The 17,977-nt window shown below is 51.6% G+C and overlaps 5 protein-coding genes across 5 annotated transcripts; 3 read left to right on the forward strand and 2 right to left on the reverse strand.

Moving 5' to 3' along the window:
* Positions 1 to 197: 197 nt before the first annotated feature.
* Positions 198 to 881, reverse strand: N7489_007737 (putative DRAP deaminase; the record flags this gene model as incomplete). The annotated part of the gene is made up of 1 exon (XM_056713487.1): positions 198 to 881. One exon carries the CDS (start codon positions 879 to 881, stop codon positions 198 to 200), a length of 684 nt encoding a protein of 227 aa, XP_056567202.1.
* A 399-nt stretch (positions 882 to 1,280) lies between these two features.
* On the forward strand, positions 1,281 to 2,237 carry N7489_007738 (DnaJ domain protein; the record flags this gene model as incomplete). Its single annotated transcript, XM_056713488.1, has 2 exons — positions 1,281 to 1,434; positions 1,489 to 2,237. The coding sequence occupies 2 exons, from the start codon at positions 1,281 to 1,283 to the stop codon at positions 2,235 to 2,237; spliced, it is 903 nt and encodes a 300-aa protein (XP_056567203.1).
* Positions 2,238 to 2,887: 650 nt separating this feature from the next.
* Positions 2,888 to 8,059, reverse strand: ino80 (chromatin-remodeling ATPase INO80; the record flags this gene model as incomplete). Its single annotated transcript, XM_056713489.1, has 4 exons — positions 2,888 to 3,084; positions 3,141 to 6,924; positions 6,983 to 7,471; positions 7,532 to 8,059. 4 exons carry the CDS (start codon positions 8,057 to 8,059, stop codon positions 2,888 to 2,890), a joined length of 4,998 nt encoding a protein of 1,665 aa, XP_056567204.1.
* A 2,666-nt stretch (positions 8,060 to 10,725) lies between these two features.
* On the forward strand, positions 10,726 to 15,599 carry N7489_007740 (WD40 repeat domain-containing protein; the record flags this gene model as incomplete). The annotated part of the gene is made up of 2 exons (XM_056713490.1): positions 10,726 to 13,359; positions 13,419 to 15,599. 2 exons carry the CDS (start codon positions 10,726 to 10,728, stop codon positions 15,597 to 15,599), a joined length of 4,815 nt encoding a protein of 1,604 aa, XP_056567205.1.
* A 599-nt stretch (positions 15,600 to 16,198) lies between these two features.
* Positions 16,199 to 17,274, forward strand: N7489_007741 (HNH endonuclease signature motif containing protein; the record flags this gene model as incomplete). The annotated part of the gene is made up of 2 exons (XM_056713491.1): positions 16,199 to 16,219; positions 16,270 to 17,274. 2 exons carry the CDS (start codon positions 16,199 to 16,201, stop codon positions 17,272 to 17,274), a joined length of 1,026 nt encoding a protein of 341 aa, XP_056567206.1.
* Between the last annotated feature and the right edge of the window lie 703 nt (positions 17,275 to 17,977).

A 17,977-nucleotide genomic window follows, 5' to 3' on the forward strand; every position in this document is an offset into this window, starting at 1 on the left:
GAAATATTTCGAGTCTGCATGTTGCAAAGATATAGAGTGTATCTCGACGACCTCAAGATAATTCGATTGATTTACTCATACCTCTTGACATTCTACGTCATCATCTCATTAGGACCTTCAACCAGTCCATAATGGCACTGGAGCATATAATCGCTGATTCCCGTGCCATCTTTTAATACCATCATACCCCACAATCTCTATAGATAGATATGCTCATCCCCCTCCATCATTCTCTTCATCGGATTCCTTGGCATGGCCTCCTGCCTCCTCCTCTCCTCGGCACTAACATCATCAACATTAGTCTCCTTCTTCCCCAATGCAGCTCTAACCTCCTCCTCCGCATTCTCATGCCCCGCAAAAGCAACAGTCAATATCTCCTTCTCCAACCCACCAACATGCTCCCACTCAATGCCCGCCTGAGTCAACATCCGACACCCCTCAGACTCGCCAACAAACGTGCCAGGCTCCTTAACCCCAAAATAAACCTTATGAATCCCCTCTCGCCCGCCTTCCGTCGTCCGCGTGATGCGCTGTACACACGGCGCATTCCCAGACAGTCGCTTCCCGCATGGCTCCATCGTGACGTACATGACGAGTTTGCGGCCTGGCTCGACGGGCAGGACTTCGCCGACTTGGTCGTCGGGGACTTTGTGCACTGCGGCGTAGTTGGCGAAGCAGCATTGCTCTGCGTGTGTGTTGCCCGCGAGCTCCATTGTGTACCCCGTTGAGAGGATCCGGTCGTCTGTGAAGGTGGGGTCGTTGTCTTTGCGGGATAGCAGGACTGCGCCAACTCGGAAGTTGGTCGGTCTTGGAGGTGATTTCTCCGCTAGGGAGAGGCATTGCTTTATGTAGGGTATGTGGGAGGAGGTGTTTGTCGTCATGGTGAGTGATGTCAATTGCGGTTTGGGTTCAATGTTCGGTGTGAGAGCGGGATGGGTAAGTCTGTTGTTTTAGATGTAGGATTTGATTTTGGATCGGAACTGGATAATCTCTGCAGCTCTTGAAATCCGACGAGGGTGAAGTGGCGCTGTCGATGAGCTCGGAGTTGCTTGTAAGTGGGTTGGTTGGCAAGGCGGGGAGCAGCAGCAAAATGACGAAATGGCCCCGTCGCGTCTAAATCGCGTTCCGTTCCTACAACCCTACGCTAGTGAAGTGACCACTCCTATTGGTCTTTTATCTATTAAGTCCCAGCTCAGTGTAATATATCTAAATTGCACTCTGTTCTTCCTCCTGGTGCTGAAGCAACCCAAGAACACATATCGCACCATCGAAAGCTAGCAATGGCGAAAGACGCGAAACCTGAAAGCCATGCCTCAGACGAGGAAATGCCGTCTGTTGAGGAAGACCTCTATAAGATTCTAGGCGTTGCATCGGATGCAACCCCAGAAGCCATCAAAACTGCCTACAAAAAGAGCGCTCTGAGAAACCATCCTGGTATGCAAACTCACGCAGGTCCGAAAACATCCAATATACTAACCTCAAGAGCAGACAAAGTGAGCGAAGAAGCCCGCGCAGACGCCAACGCAAAGTTCCAACGAATTGCATTGGCATACGGTGTACTCTCCGACGCGCGCCGACGAGATGTGTACGACCGGACCGGCAGCACGGACGAAGCCTTCGGTGAAGATGGCGACTTCAACTGGATGGATTTCTACCGCGAACAGCTGTCAGCGATGCTCGACTCACGGGCGATCTCGGACTTCCAGAAGAAATACCAAAACTCAGAAGAGGAGAGAAAGGATCTGCTCGCCGCGTATGAGACGCATGAGGGCAACATGGACGCCATCTACGATACTGTGATGTTGTCTAATGTACTAGATGACGATGAACGGTTCCGCGGTATCATTGACCGGGCCATTGCGGATGGGGAAGTAGAGGACTTTGACCGATATTCCAAAGAGCCCGAGAAGAAGAAACAGCAGCGTGTGAAGATGGCGCAGAAGGAGGCGCGGGAGGCGGAGAAGCTGGGGAAGGAGATTGAGGATAAGAAGAAGAAGAAAGCTGGGGCTGCGACGAAGAGCTCGAAGGCTGCGGCGAATGAGGATGATCTTTTGGCTATTATCACTAAGCGCCAGCAGGATCGTGGTGCGGGCTTCCTTGCTCGTTTGGAGGAGAAGTATGCGCAGCCTGGGAAGAAGCGTGGCGTCGATGATGAGCCTCCTGAGGAAGCGTTTGCTGCTGTTGGCGCTCGGAAGGGGACAAAGCCTAAATCTAAGAGGACTAAGGCTTCAACGTAAACCCTAAGTTCGCCGTCAGAGTTGATCATCATCAGCATTCATAACCCTAGAACACTACATCTCCCTATAATGAACCTAATCCTACGACTTTAACATTGACAAGCCAAAACCAGGGGCATAAGAGTCCATCAAACCAATACATTGACACTCATAACCAAACTAAAAAATGAGCGCCGTTTTTGAACATTGGACATACAAGCGAGCCAAAAAGAAAAAGCCAAAAAATAGAAAAAAGGGGAGGAAAAGGAGAACAATATAAAATGGGGCAAAGAAAGAAACAAAACACAACGAGTTCACACTCAAACCACCACCACTGATGAACCACAAGCCAAAGCCAGGATCAACTCTATCGCAGGGAAGAGGAACAAGTTTTCGTTGCATCGACCACCCTCAGCCACCAGACTGTGGGAAATGTCCATACTCAGCCCACATCGCCGTTTCAGAACATAGTCAAGGTTTTGTATGATAATACAGAGCAGTTCATGTATCTGCCGTTCGAGAAAGATAAGAAGAAAAGGGGAAGAGGGAAGGTGGAAAGTAAGGAGGAATGCGAATAAGCAATCGACACAAAAGAAAAGAAGAAAAGAGAAGAAGCATTGACATTAAACGCCGTCCCGAGTTGCATTAATTGACCGTCATTGCCGCTTAAATCAGTCGAGGCCGCCGTCGCCGTCAATCAGACGAAGACGCTCTTTCGTGGTCTTAGCTCGTTTTGACGTGCCTTTACCGCCACCACGGCCGCCGCGCCCGCGCTTCGCAGGCGTCGACGAAGGGGTCTCGACAGGCTCCTCGGCGGGTGTAGCAGCCCCTGAGGGTTTGGCGCTGGCGTCGTCAAAGTTACCCTCGCCTATATAATCGATTAGTATGGATATCAATCACAACAATAGAGTGGGGTGTTCTCACCTTCATGATACATGTCATCCAGCGTAAGATCCCGCTTGCGTTTCTGAGCAGCCTTCTTCCCGCCCTTAGCGCCAAGGGTCTCACCACGTTCGATGGCTTCCTTCTCCTTTTGCTCGATGAGTTCCGCTTCGTCATCGTCGGCAAGCCACAGGGCAATGTCCTTAGTGCGGTTCTCGCGAGCACGGGTATTGAAGTCCACACCGCCAGCAGCACCGCCAGTAATGACAACACGCTGCACCTCTTCTTTCTGCAAGGCACGCTTGCGAATGCGTTCTTCGATGGTACCGCGGGTGATAAGACGGTAGACAGTGACCTGGCGAGTTTGGCCCAAACGATGGGCACGATCCATGGCCTGGGAATCGATAGTAGGATTCCAATCGGAGTCGTAGAAGATGACAGTATCCGCTGCCGTCAGGTTGATACCAAGACCACCGGCACGGGTCGACAGCAAGAAGACGAAGATCTCCGGGTTGGACTGGAAGTCTGAGACAGTGTCGCGGCGGTCTTCCAGCTTGGTACTTCCGTCCAGTCGGCAGTACTTGTAGTTCCGGTATGTCAAGTACTCTTCCATCAGATCGATCATGCGTGTCATCTGGAAGTACAGGAGCACGCGGTGGCCACCGGGCTTGAGCTCCCGCAGCAGCTGGTCCAATTTGGCCAGTTTGCCTGAATCTGTCACGAAACGACGCATAGACGGTACCTCGATGTGGTTGTAGCGGCCCTTGAGTGACATTGGTGGCGGCAGCATAGGAGCATGAGAGTAAGGCGCAGGATCGAGCTTCTTGATGAGGATCTGCTCCTCAACTTGCCTGCTACAGTATCCAGACAGGGCCTGCCGAACAGATGGATTGAACAAAGCGTGGTGGGATTCCCGGTGTGCCTGTTGACCAGAAGAGGACATGGTGATGGGGGGCGCAGAAGCCTTAGGGGCAGCACAAGGCTCGATTACATGAAGGCCTTGATCTTCGAATGAGGATCTTGAAACGTTCATGAGATCTTTCATTCGGCCCTCAGCAGCGATTTCTCGAACAGCCTGGCGATCATTACGATCGACAATATTCAACATCGAATGAGGCAGCACAGAGTTTCCTGAATCGTCACTCTCATCATAGAGGACATTCAAGGCAGAAAGCCTGTTTGGCTTGCTGCGACGACGTTCTGCGCGCTCGTAGACACCAAGTCGTGCCATCTCGCTTGCTTCTCCTGCGGAAGTGTCGACGAAACGCAAGAAAGAGAACGCGCCATTTTCACGTGCGCTCTTCTGGATGTTTTCTGGCGTCCAGACATTCATCAGCTGGGATAGGTACTTGGTTTGGAAGCCCACGCGAGGATTATCGGAACCGGGAAGATCAAGTCGTCCTGTAGAGCTACACAGTAGGCGTGGCAACTCGTATTCGATCAGGTTGCGGGTCGAATAGCGGACATCGACAAAGTTCCCTTCACGAACGAAGGAAGCAGTTTCCGCAAAGTACGCAGTGGAGAAGGGAGATTTGGTTTCGGCGCGTTCGAAGAGATCGGGGTGGTTACAGACTTTGCGGAATTGCATAACCAAGTTCATCAGTGTGCTGCTGTCAGTGTCGTCGCCTGTGGCAGCCTTTTCGATGAGGTCGATGATGCTGACACGGTTACGAAGGTTGGAGTACAGGGCACGTTGCCGGTATGTCAAGTCGCAGAATATGTCCTTCTCAACCTTGTCTCCGAGTTCTTGCTGGACGTTCTTCTTGACACGACGTAACATGAAAGGCTTCAAGATCATGTGAAGACGCTTGAGCTGATCCTCGTTGAGCTTCGTGTTACTCTGGGCGTGCGACTCGATATCCTTGGAGAACCACTCGCTGAACTCGTCGTGCGAGTCGAACAGAGTTGGCATGATAAAATGAAGCAGGGCCCACAGCTCTTGCATGTTATTTTGAATCGGCGTACCCGTCAGCAGAAGACGATTGCGGCAGCTGAATCCCAGCAGGTTCTTCCATCGCGAACTTGAAGAAGACTTGATAGCTTGAGCTTCGTCAAGAATCATGTACTGCCATTTCACCTTCTGGAAGTACTGTGCGTCAAGAACAACAAGTTGGTACGAGGTGACTAGAACGTGGAATTCCGAGTCACGGTTATAGGTGATGTGCTTGCGGTCCCAGAACTTTCGCAGGATCTTACGGTCCTTGGCATTACCCCAGTAGGGAAGCACCTTGATGTTCGGGACGAACTTGGTAATCTCCTGCTGCCAGTTGTGCAGTGTGGATGCTGGCGCGATGACCAGGAAAGGACCCCAGATGTTATGGACCTCGGCCAAGTAAGCCATAACAGAAATGGACTGGATGGTTTTACCGAGACCCATCTCATCTGCCAAGATACCGTTGATGCCCTGCTCGTACAAGTTGACAAGCCAGTTAAGACCCTTAAGCTGGTACTCTTTCAGCTGAGCATTCAACATCGTCGGCTGGGAAATCTCAATGTCACCCAGACTAGTCGGATTCTGGAAGTTCATCTCTCCGTCGTCGAACGCAGCCATATTATCACCCTCTCCTTGGTTGAAGGCACGGGCGCGGTCCTGGGCTTCCTGCACAGCGTTTTGTGCATTAGCCATAGCAGCTTGCTGCAGCGCGGTTTCATCTTCAGCATCGAAGTCGAGATCCTCGAATGCGGTGGTCTTGGCGTTGGGGTTGGCCACACTGTCTGGAAGATTGACTGTGTGGGCGTTTGGCTTGCCTGGTTGAACGGTCTCTCCGGTAGCGGCAACAGCGCCGTCTCCTTGAGCCTCGTCGGTCTTGATCTTGCGCCCGATGAAGTGGGAGTAGAGCTCTGTCTGCGAGATAAGGAAGTTGAGCTTGCGCTTCTGTCGGTTGGCTTCGCGGTCCGCCTCTGCCTTTTTGGCTGATTCAAGCTCCTGCTTCTCAGCCACACGGCGCAAGTCGCGTTCCTCGCGCTCGTTGCGCTTCCAGAAGGACATCATTTCACGCATTGTCCGCTTGGCGCGAGCTTGGGTATCCTTGGTGCTCTTGTTCGTGCGCTCCTGCCACTTGCGAGACTGCTTGCTGGCCAGCTGAGCCGTCTTACGCGAGTTCTCCTGGCGAGTTGAGAGGGAGGTAGTTTTGATGCGGTAGACCTTTGGAATATCCTTGCGCGCGATATCGCGCCAGATCTGCTCGTAGATCTGGTTGTAGCCCTTGCTGTCGTAGTGTAGCTGCGACATGGGAGTACCCTCCTTTGAACGTCGGGCGTCCTTTCTCGTACTTGGGGTGAGATACAGGTCGTCGTCCAACCCAGCATTCCAAGCTGCCTCGGCGAGATCCTTCTCGGCCTGCTTCTGCTCCTTTGACTTCTTAGGACGGGTGACAGGGCCGGCGCGACCGGACCTGCGTCGGCTGGGCGAGGAACGGCCGATGTGGAATTGACTCGTCGTCCCGCCTTCAAGGTTGGGAGCAAGCGGAGTGACCTCACCGAGCTCATCCTGCCCATCACCACCCTCCAAAGCGCGCTTAGTGGTGCGGATTTTCTTCTGGGCCCGTTCGGCTTCGCGCAGGAACTTGGCCTTTTCTCCAGGTTCCTGGGCCTTGCTGGCCTTGCGCTCAGCCTCCAGCTTCTTTTGCATTTCTTGGCGCACAGTGTTCTCACGACGGCGCTTGCGCTGCATGTCTTTCTTCCGTTCCTTTTCATCCTGGATCTCCTTTTGTTGAACTTCGGCCATGACGGCACCCTCATTGAGCACTCGGAATCTCTCGGTGCCAAGAATGGCTTGTTTTTCGAAGGATCTACCTAGATCGATGAGGAACTCGTTGCGGCGACGCTGAGCATATGTTAGTTGAGGGATTGGCTGGACATCAAACGGATTTCAGGCAACCTACCTTTCTCCGTGCTTCCTCTGCACGGCTGCTTTCCACCGACCGTTTGTAGCCTTTCTCCCGATACCGTTCCTGTTCGGCGTCAAAGGCAGGATCTTCAATGTCGCTCTTCTCCGCGCGATCGATCTCGGCTGCAGCCCGGTTGACCTGTTCGAGGTCCACACCGGGCGGGAAGGGTTTCCGAAGAGGGGCACGAGCAACCGGTGCAGGATATTCCGCAGCGGGCTTGACGAAACCATTGGTGGCCTGTGGTGCTCTCGGGCCATCGATGCGCTTATCAAAGTCAAATCGATGCTCGGGTTTGTGATGCATAGCTATGGGAGTGGAGCTGTGGTCGAGGTGCCGGTGTGTAAAGACAGGGGGAGCATGCGGCGTGGGCGTGTGGGTGGAGATGGGGGCCGGGAGAGGCGATGGCTTTCTAACAGGCTGCTCATCGGACGGGCCTGAAAGAATACTGGCGAACGACATAGGGTCTGCAGCTCGAGCGGGCTTCTGCGAGGCAAGGATGGGTTAGTGCATCATAAGATATTGAAGGATCCGGGTAATGCCTACAGCTTCCTGCGGCGTAACCGGTCTTGGCTCGCGCATCATGGGAGGTCCATATCCAGCACCATTACCTCGCATGCGATATGGAGATTCGGATTCCCTAGTAGGAGATTGCGAATGACCTTCTGGGCGACTCGGTGGATGGCCATGGGGTGTCGCAGATCCGTACGGCGAGGCACCGTTGCCCGTGATAACGGAGCTGGAGTAAGGGCGCGGAAGTGGTAGCTGAGAGCCAGGTGCCGAATGTCCCTGGTATTGCGAAGCCTCCGAGTGAGACGGGTGAGGTGGCGCGCTGCCATTCAAGGGCGGCGGCAATGTAGAGGGCATTGGAGACGCGTGCGAAAAGTGCGGGCTTCGCGCGACGGAGGATGGGCCAAATGCGGGTGGGGTCTGCGGAGGATGCTGGTGGTACTGCGGTGGCTGGGGTTGTTCATTGCTTGGGTAATACTGATGGTTCTTATTCGGAGATGTGTAGGCCGGATACCGCTGCTGCTGAGTCGGGGACTGGGCGTTATACGGCGGAGGGCCCGTCATGATGGCCGCGGTCCCCGGTTACGGGTCGAGCGCGTCGAAGATTGGTCACTCGGGTGGAGCTAGGGTCTGGGAGGGAATTGAGGAAGAGGAGTCCAAGACCCCTGCTCAGAGACACCTGTCAAGGGGGTTCCGGAGTGTCTAGGGACGCGGCTGTCAGTTGTTGGTTTCAGGTATCCGTTTCGGAGTGAAGAGGGATGAAAGAGAGAGATGGAGGAAGAAAGCAAGACATAAATACCTGATGGAGGGATGGATTCGTTTGTGGTGGGAAGATGCAGGAAGAAGGGAAGTTTCCGTGGAGCCCAAGAAAGAGAATGCGGCCTAGGCGAGCTGATGCAGGGGCGATGAGGATGAGAAGGGAGGGGGTGGGCAATGGGGGGATTAGGAGGGGATTGCTGAGGAAGAGAAAGTTGCAGGTCGGGGAAGGGGGAGAGACGAGTCGTGGAAAAGGTAAAAGCGGGAAAAGTTGAGATTTGGCATTTCTCGTGAATCTCTTCGTCTGGGGTATTTCAACCTACTCCGGCATCCCGGGGGTTAGATCCGAACTGGCTGTTTATAGTGGAAATATATGGATTTTCTCTTCTAGATGACTATTTCAATTGTTCTACGTTCTTCTATATCATTTTGCTCATCTGACTGGGCGATAATTTCAATGTTCTGCCCCGATCTCATCTCACTGGGAGTCCATACGAACACACTGTTGGAGGAGGTGGTGAGAACGAACATCATCAACATGCGATATTTTCATATTCTTTTTTCAAATGTTTCCAAATGTCTTCAAGTCGTCCGAGTTCCTTCTAAAAATGAAGATATTTTAATCCTTCTTCCATTCCACTCGAAATCTGTCCGGTTCTCGGGAGTTTATCGTGAGATCACCTTATCCACATGTGCGCCTTGCCCAGGTGTCATGGGCAGTCTTATAATTACATTCACTTGGATTGTACAGAATACAACAATGACATACTAGACTGGACTTGCTCGGTTTCTTCTTGTCTTACTCTTTTTCTTTTTCAATGTCCTTTCCCCCTTCCAAGGTTGTTATCGCTCGAATGTGACTGATTCTTATGTCCATATCCATAAGAATGCCAAGGGAACTTGACCCCGGAACTCACTCGAAACCACCTCTGATCACGCCTAGATGTCTCTGGAATGGATCTAGTCATCAGGATACTCGGTGTTCAAGCTACTCATACGGGCCTTGACCTATGAGGATAACGTGGATGTCTACTAGTAACTTCGCCCGCCACCCTCTGGGCCTTTCCCTTCCTCATCCAGGGTGCTCCTTCGCTACTTCTCCTTTATACGGCTTATACGCCTTCTTGCTTTTTCTAGGTCTGAATCATATTCTCTGCCAAGAAACAGATATCAAGTAACGAGACAATCACCAAGCTGCTCACCCACACTCTGTCCCATACTGTTTCCCGCGTGGGCAAGTCCGATTCCCGAGCTTGGCAGGCCAATTTGTTCCCTTTGGTAAATCCTACATGCATATTTTAACCTGTCGAGGGGCTAGGAGTAATGTCTAGAAGGCTTGCTATCCACTGATAGCCAACGAGAACAAATATTCTCGGAAGTTATGGCACTCGGAGTCCGTGGTCGACAGGTACTTCAATCTTGCCTAGCCTGTTACTCCTGCAATGAAAGATTGAACGATCAGAATAGCCCTGTGCGAACCAACAGCGAAGACTAAAGGACAGGCCTATGCTGAGTCTCCAACCTACAGCCAAGAGCTATTGATCGTGTTCGTCATCCAAGCACTGAACGCCTGTTGCGTGATAGTCCTTATTGGCTCCGCACCTGTTTTGAGCCTTCCTCCGGGGGGGTCTTTGTCTGTGATTTAAAGTCATATTGAAGGCCAGTTGGGTCGGCCTGCCATTTGCAACGACCCTTGTATAACTTCGCCTCCGATTGTGAGAAGACGATGCGGGTGCAACTGCCTCCGGTGATCTCGGGACAAGCTCAACAAGTATTTCGACCAAGGGAAAGGCTTTTCTTAGAAGAATCTCTTGTTTTTGGTGGAGTTTATGCTACTGTTTGAGCCATCTAAGAGCCAGCGATGGGTCGCCTGACAGGATTCGACAGCAGCCGCGACTTACTTTGGGTATAAGCGCCCCAGTTCATCGGTGTAGAGTGTGCGGCAGTCCACCCTCGATGCTGGACACGTTTTTTCTGATATGAATCGAGATATCAAGTTCCGAATCGCGAATTCTCAGGAGCTAAAGGACCTTGAAGCTGCAATACCTCGGAAGGTTATTCACGATCGCCTCATACGACTGGGACTTTTACGCTCATAGAATTATCAGTTCTCTAATGACGTCGTCTGTATCTTTCATCGAATCTAGCTTTGTGGTCCTACCACTACAGCTACAATCGGACGTTCCGACACCGCGCTATACGCGGTGGTATTTTTATTTATCAGTGGCAGGCAGCTCCAGTCGCCCTATAGGGTTATCATATGGTTAAAAAGAAATCAAGGTTTTCTAAACATACACATACTCGACTCTCCACGCTCCGACTAATTCAATCCGTAAAATAGTTTAGCGCGACCACGTGTCCCCCATGTCCCCCATTTTGGATCACTTGTCTTCCTACGCCATCAACAAAGTGAAGCTCTCTTATATTGATCACCCTGAACATCCTCATCAGAGTAATCGCCCGAATCTGGGAGAATGGGTGACACAATAGACCTACTCGGACTCGCCGGTACATGGTTGGCCGCCCTACTGGCGCTGGTCGCACTTGCGGGCATCATCCCCGCCTATATCCTCTACCGCGAGTCCCAAACCGGCCACTACGAAGCCTTGAGCCTCATCGACGATCAACACCATGAATACATCTCCAAAGGTTATACGCTGTTACCTGGAAAGAAATTTTTCCGCACCGTCAAGGTACCCAACCTCACCATGCCACCAAGGATTACGGCCGGAAATCAACCGCCATCGCAGCTGCGCATCCAGCGAAAATGCGATCTGCTCGACCGCGAAGGAAGTCCCTCATTAACTGCATGGGTCAATTTCGCCAATCTTCTGCGTGCGTACGGCATCTGCCCGCCATTCACTGGTAAGATTAAGGTTTCAGGCAAAGAATCATTGCTTCCCGTCCACAGGAGCTGGATCCTTTTGCTCGGCCTTGTGGATCGATATGACCGTCGTGAGGACTACGGTTTATTTGAGGGCGAGGCGTCGGAACCAGAGTGGAGTGACCTAGGAGGAGATGCGCTATATGGATTGAGCGGCATTCTAGAGTCCAATCGTCCAATGCGCAGTAGGGTCAATTTTCGGATGCACAATATCACCCACATGGCTAAAATACCCAGCGTTATGCCCGCCGACGACATGTCGCTGCGAAACCTCTTTTTCCTATTCCTTGGCTATATCCCTGCTGCTGATGGAAGTCTTCTCTGCAGTGAGCTGGTGTCGGACAAGATGTCTAGCTCTAGAATTACACGGTGTGTGCTACGAAGCACGGACACGCGGACAAACTTCTTCTACAAGCTAAGGATCCTTGAACCGAACGAAATCCCACTTCGACATAGAAGATTGGCCGGCGAGGTGGGAATCAGGCTGCCCAGGATTCGCCGGGTCAGCCTACACAAGACACATCCCGTTGACAAGAGCCGGACAAATCCCGGCTCAAGCGAGAAGCATGGGGAGTTGGATGGCGTCCAGTACCAACGGATCGACCGTGACGCGTCTAATATCAAGATGTGGATGGACCCATCGGACTCGAAAACAATGGTTCTATCTTTGTTACAGCTGAACATGAATTCGCATTCTTTCCTATGCGATGATCACCTCCTAGATTTCTTCGAGAGACTGTTACCCGAAAGGAACAACGACTACCTACAATACCTTGCTTATGAAGGCACTGATATCCTACAAATTAAAAACGAGGAGAAGGATCTCTTAAAGAACGCAATCTCCGAAGTTCCACAATATGAACGATCGTCGATTCGAAGTCGTCGTCGGACTTCAGCGCTGACTGCGCTAGAGGGCTTGGTGAAACGCCTGGTTGAGGCATACCAAATCTCTACGTGGGCCATGCAAACAATAGCGATTCTGTCTCTCATTGGGCGAGATTTTATCACCAGGCTTCTGTGTGAATCCAGCCACGTTGACCCCCAAGCAATGTTTGTAATCGACGTGCCCGGGAAGAGGGTCCGCGTCCCAGCACTCTCAGTGTACGCTGAGACGCAGTTCGAGTTTGACTTTGCGGTGGTCTTCAAAGTGCCTATTGGCGAAGAAGGCCCGACCGACACCAGCTTACCGTTATGGAAAGTGATGTTAGCAGCTCTATATGGCGATATCAAGTGGCAAATGTGGTCTACCGTCTTTCCCGCCTGGTACTTGTCTAGCTTCCACGCCGGTCTAGACCGAATCGTCTATATTCCTGGGCAGAATTTCCTTGACGAAGACACTCTAGGTGGGCACATGCGGGATGTGGCCAGTGCATGCGAGGAAATTACTGGTCTTTTACGCGGTCTCCGTGATGATCAAGCTCGCCGGGAACGAAATCGACGCTCGAGGCCTCACCACCTTCCTTTCTACGAAGAAGAAGTAGAGCTGGATTCCGATTGGAGTTCGAAAGGGAGCGGCGGCAAGGACGACCAAGGTGCATACTCGGAGACAAGCAGTGCAATATCCATGGACCTGGGGTTTATGAGAAGCCGACAACCGCAAGGTCCCAGCTATGGAAGGCGCGACCCACCTTCGAGCTACGAACCTATACTCCCAGAGGACCTTCCTCGACCACATACAGCTTCCAGTGATTCCTTGTTTGACAAGTCAATACCTGTGACTGCGGCCAGCGAAGGTCCTCAGGTCTCGTATCCAAAGCCTCCGCTATCGCTGCTGTCGCCCCCATCGGCCCTGACACAAGAACAGCAGGAAGAGTACTTTCCGGGCCTCCGGCAAACTCTCTCCGCTCCGTCTGATGCTACTGACCTCATGAATCGGGCTCGAGATCACGAGAGAGTCAATAAACACAATGTCATAGCCGCAGAGTGTATTGAGCTACTTTCTGGACCAGGTACCCTTGTCCAGAATATTTGTCATCTTGAGAGTCCCGGGTCTGCCAGAATTGATATTAATAGTCAAGACGTGGCAGTTGCTCTCCCGCCCCATGTTCAGTATGCTTGCCGATACTGGGTATACCACCTTGGGCATGGTGAATGCACTCTCACGGACGAAGACCAGGTCACTGCCTTTCTGAAATGCCACTTGTTGCACTGGCTGGAAGGCCTCGCGCTGATTGGATGCATATTCGAAAGCATTGCTATGATAAAAACTTTGCTATCCTTGGTCGTACGGGACCAACTCTCTGTGATGCACCGATTTTCATCCCGCTAACCACAAAAATACAGGACCCAAGCAGCTTCTACGTCTCACCGTTTCTTACAGATCTGTTGCGTTTTGTTCAGAGAAATGTCTCGATTGTGGATATCGCACCGTTGCAACTCTACTCCGCCATCATTTGGCTGCCGGAGTCGAGCATAACCCGAAGGGTATACTTGCATCAGGTCTCAATCTCCATGCCACAACTTCCCGTAGTGCAAACTCAATGGAGCACTGTGTGCCTGACACTCGAGGAGCCGGATGGTGCGCATTTATGCTCTACTACAGCTCTTGCGTTCTCATCTGATGGGGAACTGATTGCATCCGGGGATAATTCCGGCGTTGTCAAAGTATGGGACAGTAAAACGGGGCAACTCTTGCATACAATGGCTAGAGATGATGATGATGAGATTGAGGCTGTGGCGTTTTCTCCGGACTGCAGACTCCTAGCATCGGCGACATATGGTGGAAACCTCCATGGTGGAGTCGTCCAGGTTCACGAGTCGAGGATTGGCACAAAGCTACATGAACTTAAGTTCCATACTACTGACATTAGTTACCCACGAGCGGTAGCATATTCCAGAGATGGCAAGGTTTTGGCAGTTGGCGGCGGTAACGGCGTCATTACGCTTTGGGATCTGACCAGTGGAAACTCAAAGCGGAGACTCGAAGGCCATACTGAGGCAGTCACGGCGGTAAGTTTCTCGGCAGATGGATTGCTAGCATCGGGTTCGGACGACAAAACCGCGAGGCTATGGAACCCAGAATCGGAGCAATTGCTCCGCACGTTTGAAGGATTATCAAATCCAGTCTGGATGGTGGGCTTTGCTGCTCACGGGCACTTATTGATGGGATTGACGGATGGGGTAGTAAAGACATGGGATATGCGGGACGGGGGTACCGTTGAGACACTGACTACTCCCCGTCGGGATGTAGTATATCACTATGAAATCACCCGCCCTGTTCTGTCCTCCAGCGGCCAGCTCCTAGCCTTGCCGGCCGAGGAGATAGTAGAGCTGAGTGACGCGTTTTCCGGCGGAAGAACACATGTGGTACGGGGAGGCTTAAGAAAAGCCAAGCCGCTTGCTTTGTCACCAGATGACATGTTCATAGCAGTGGCACGTCTGGGCCAAACCAGCATCGAGATGAGAGAGCTGTGCCATGAAAACGTGATCGATTCTTCGGTACCTCTATACCAACCAGGCGAGGAGATGGAATTTTCCTCAGACGGCAGACTCCTGGCCTCGGCGGGACACGAAAGACTGGATTTGTGGGACGCAGCAACCGGAAGGAACATTCACACTTATAAAGGCCATGACGGGCGGCTCACCAACCACGTATCAAATGTCATATTTTCACCGGATAGCAGATGGCTAGTGTTCTGTGCCGGGATAACCAGCTACAAATGGGACATCAGCCGAGGCCTCAGTGGTATCCGTCCCATTCCTAGCAATGGTGTAGGGAGCCTACGCTTCGCTTTTTCCCCGGACAGCAAAGTACTCGCGCAAGAGATATTAGGGCACGTTCAGCTCTGGTCGGTCCAGACACTGGAACCACTGCACGCGTTCCCCGTTCTTTACGAAGTCGGCGACATGGCATTTTCCCCGGACAACAAGTGTTTCGCGTGTGGCCTGGTGAGTGGCGATATCCGGCGGTGGGATCTCGACACAAAGATACCACATCGAACTCTGACACACCAAACGGGGATGGTAAACAAAGTTGCATTGTCATCTGATAGCAAGCTTCTAGCCTCCTCGACACACTCAGAGGTTATCATCTGGGATTGGGCCACTGGCTCGGCTCTACGGACATTTACCCCTGAAGCAAAATTCGCCGAATTATCATTCTGCAACGAGGATAACTTCCTCAAGACCGACCAAGAGGTGTTTCGCGTAAACGACTCAAGTACCGCACCTCCTCCGAAGGAGTTCCCACGCTTCGGCTTTAGTCCGGATGGCTCGTGGATTACTCGCAATGGTAGCAATTTCCTTTGGCTACCATCAGAGTACAGAGCAGTTGCGTTGGCCCTTTATGGAAGTCGTCTGGCATTGGCCCTCGAAACGGGTCGCGTGATTTTCATTGGATTTAAGCATTCTGGTGATCTGTTTTCAGTCTCGGCAGGGACAAAACAGTATGCGACAGTGAGTTCTCGATCAGGGATAAAGCTCTCACCCTCGTGTGATGACATGTGGTCAACCGCCGCCCCGTAAGGGCCGCAGATAGTCAAGATAATACATCATCTTTCCTTCCCCTTAGCTTTCAGCGCTCACACGAGGGCCACGACGAAATGGTCTATGCAGCAGGCTTTCGGTCAAACTACTAGGCTTTTTGATCTGGAAATAGAAGACCGGGCCTCTTGGACCCGTTCATATTCGTGGAGCTTTGCTCTTCCGCTGGAAGATGATGAGGTGGGGATAGGGACCTGTGGCTTGAACTTTCACGACGTCCTGACTGCAATGGGCCACATCGAAAGTGGGCCACTGAGATTCTACAACATAGACCCCCTTAGCTAGGTGCCTAGAGGTGGTGGGCTTATCAGAGGCTAGGGGATGGGGCTAGACTGAAGTGGAAGGCGGTAATTTTGGTACTTTTCTCGGATATTTAATAATCCGATATTGCTACAGCTTGGCATCCCCACTCCCACCCCCACCTAACTTTCCTTCAACCAATCGCACTCATCCATCATCAATCGCCTTCTCAACTGTCAGAGCTAATTCGGCCGCTTTGCCTAGGTGCTTTGACTAGAACTGTCATATTCTCCAGACTGGCCCCAAGCTCGGCCCAAGCTCACCCTAACCTGGGTCGTTGGATGCCATCATCCTCGAAAACGGTGAGCCCTTCTATGTCTTCTACTCTTTTCGATACTTATAATCAAGCTAGAAGCTCGATCGAAAGCTGAATACCTACACACCACTTAAACCGACAGACAAAACCAAGGACTTCCTTCGTGACTTCTTTGCGGTCCTTCCTCCTGATGGAAAACAAAATCTGGCGGGGGACGTTTTCGGGTGTGCAGACGATGAGGAGCTTCGACAACTAGTCCAAAGCATCCGAACTGGTCTATTGATCCCTATGGAAGCAAAGGGCGGCAAAACACCAACCGAAATCACTCCGTCTCCGCGTTCTAGCGTTGAAGATTTAATCGAGGATCCTAAGAGCCAAAACATCGAGCCTATCAGCAGAAGCTATCAGTCCCAACTCTGGCACCGCTGCTTAGAAAGAGATGGAAACAAATGTCTTGCAACAGGGACGTACAGCCACAATCACGCCCATCCACAGAACGCAATGACAACCCATCTTGAACCGGCCCACATCATTCCATTTGCCCTTGGATCCTTTCAGACCAATGACGGCGAGGCAGTGGATAGGAATGCAACGATTTGGGTCAACCTAAGGCGCTACTTTCCAGTTCTCCGCAATATGTCCTTTACCTCAGAACGGATCAATTCGGAAGAGAACGTCCTAACGCTGGACTCCCAAATCCACACAGAATTCGGTCAATTCAGACTCATTTTCGAAGCAACGGGAGTTACTCACCAGTATCGGATCAAGACCTTTCCAGATACCGCAACAGGGCCAATACGAAATTTACCCAGAAATCGGCATGTTAAGTTCAGAGTTCACAAAGGAAGTTGCGAACTTCCAGATCCTAGACTTCTCGGAATCCACGCTTGTATTGGCAACTTCCTACATATGAGTGGCCAGGCGGAGATAATCGATAAGGTCCTAGAGGATTTTGAAGACTGTGGTGGACTTGCCCCAAGTGGAAGCACCAATATCGAAGACCTTCTTGCAGTAAGCGGCCTCGCACTACTGCCCTCGAATACTGTCCTCCAGCGGCCAGCTCCTAGCCTTGCCGGCCGAGGAGATAGTAGAGCTGAGTGACGCGTTTTCCGGCGGAAGAATACATGTGGTACGGGGAGGCTTAAGAAAAGCGGGCCAAGCCGCTTGCTTTGTCACCAGATGACATGTTCATAGCAGTGGCACGTCAAACCAGCATCGAGATGAGAGAGCTGTGCCATGAAAGCGTGATCGATTCTTCGGTACCTCTATACCAACCAGGCGAGCAGATGGAATTTTCCTCAGACGGCAGACTCCTAGCCTCGGCGGGACAGGAAAGACTGGATTTGTGGGACGCAGCAACCGGAAGGGACATTCACACTTGGGAAACATTGTCTGTCTTTTGAAGAAGCGTAGAGAGAGAACTATCTGTGAACTGTTCTACACCTTTATCCAGTATTTACCAGCGGGGCAGTCAACACAACAATACAGATTTGTTGTGGTAGAGACCCCACATGTGGGTCTAGGCCCTCACCCTCTGGTAGCATGTAGATAGTTGTAGTGGGAGCTCGCTTCCTCCCTTCCTAATACAACTCTCTCCTTTCTGTTTCTGAGCCTACTAGTTGTAGTCTCACCAAGATTAGATTGTAACAGATAGACTGGCAGACTACATTGTAGGCTCTGGTTAGACAGCAGCATTAATTAAACAAGGACTTAGATGACATGTTAGAGAAATGCTTGGCTTTTTGCTCACCAGATCTAAGTTCCATAGAGAGCTTGTTAAAGAAGCACAAAGAATTAATGTAGA

The sequence above is a fragment of the Penicillium chrysogenum genome, assembly GCF_028827035.1.
Source record: "Penicillium chrysogenum strain IBT 35668 chromosome Unknown utg000004l_segment0_segment0, whole genome shotgun sequence".
Lineage (NCBI taxonomy): Eukaryota > Fungi > Ascomycota > Eurotiomycetes > Eurotiales > Aspergillaceae > Penicillium > Penicillium chrysogenum.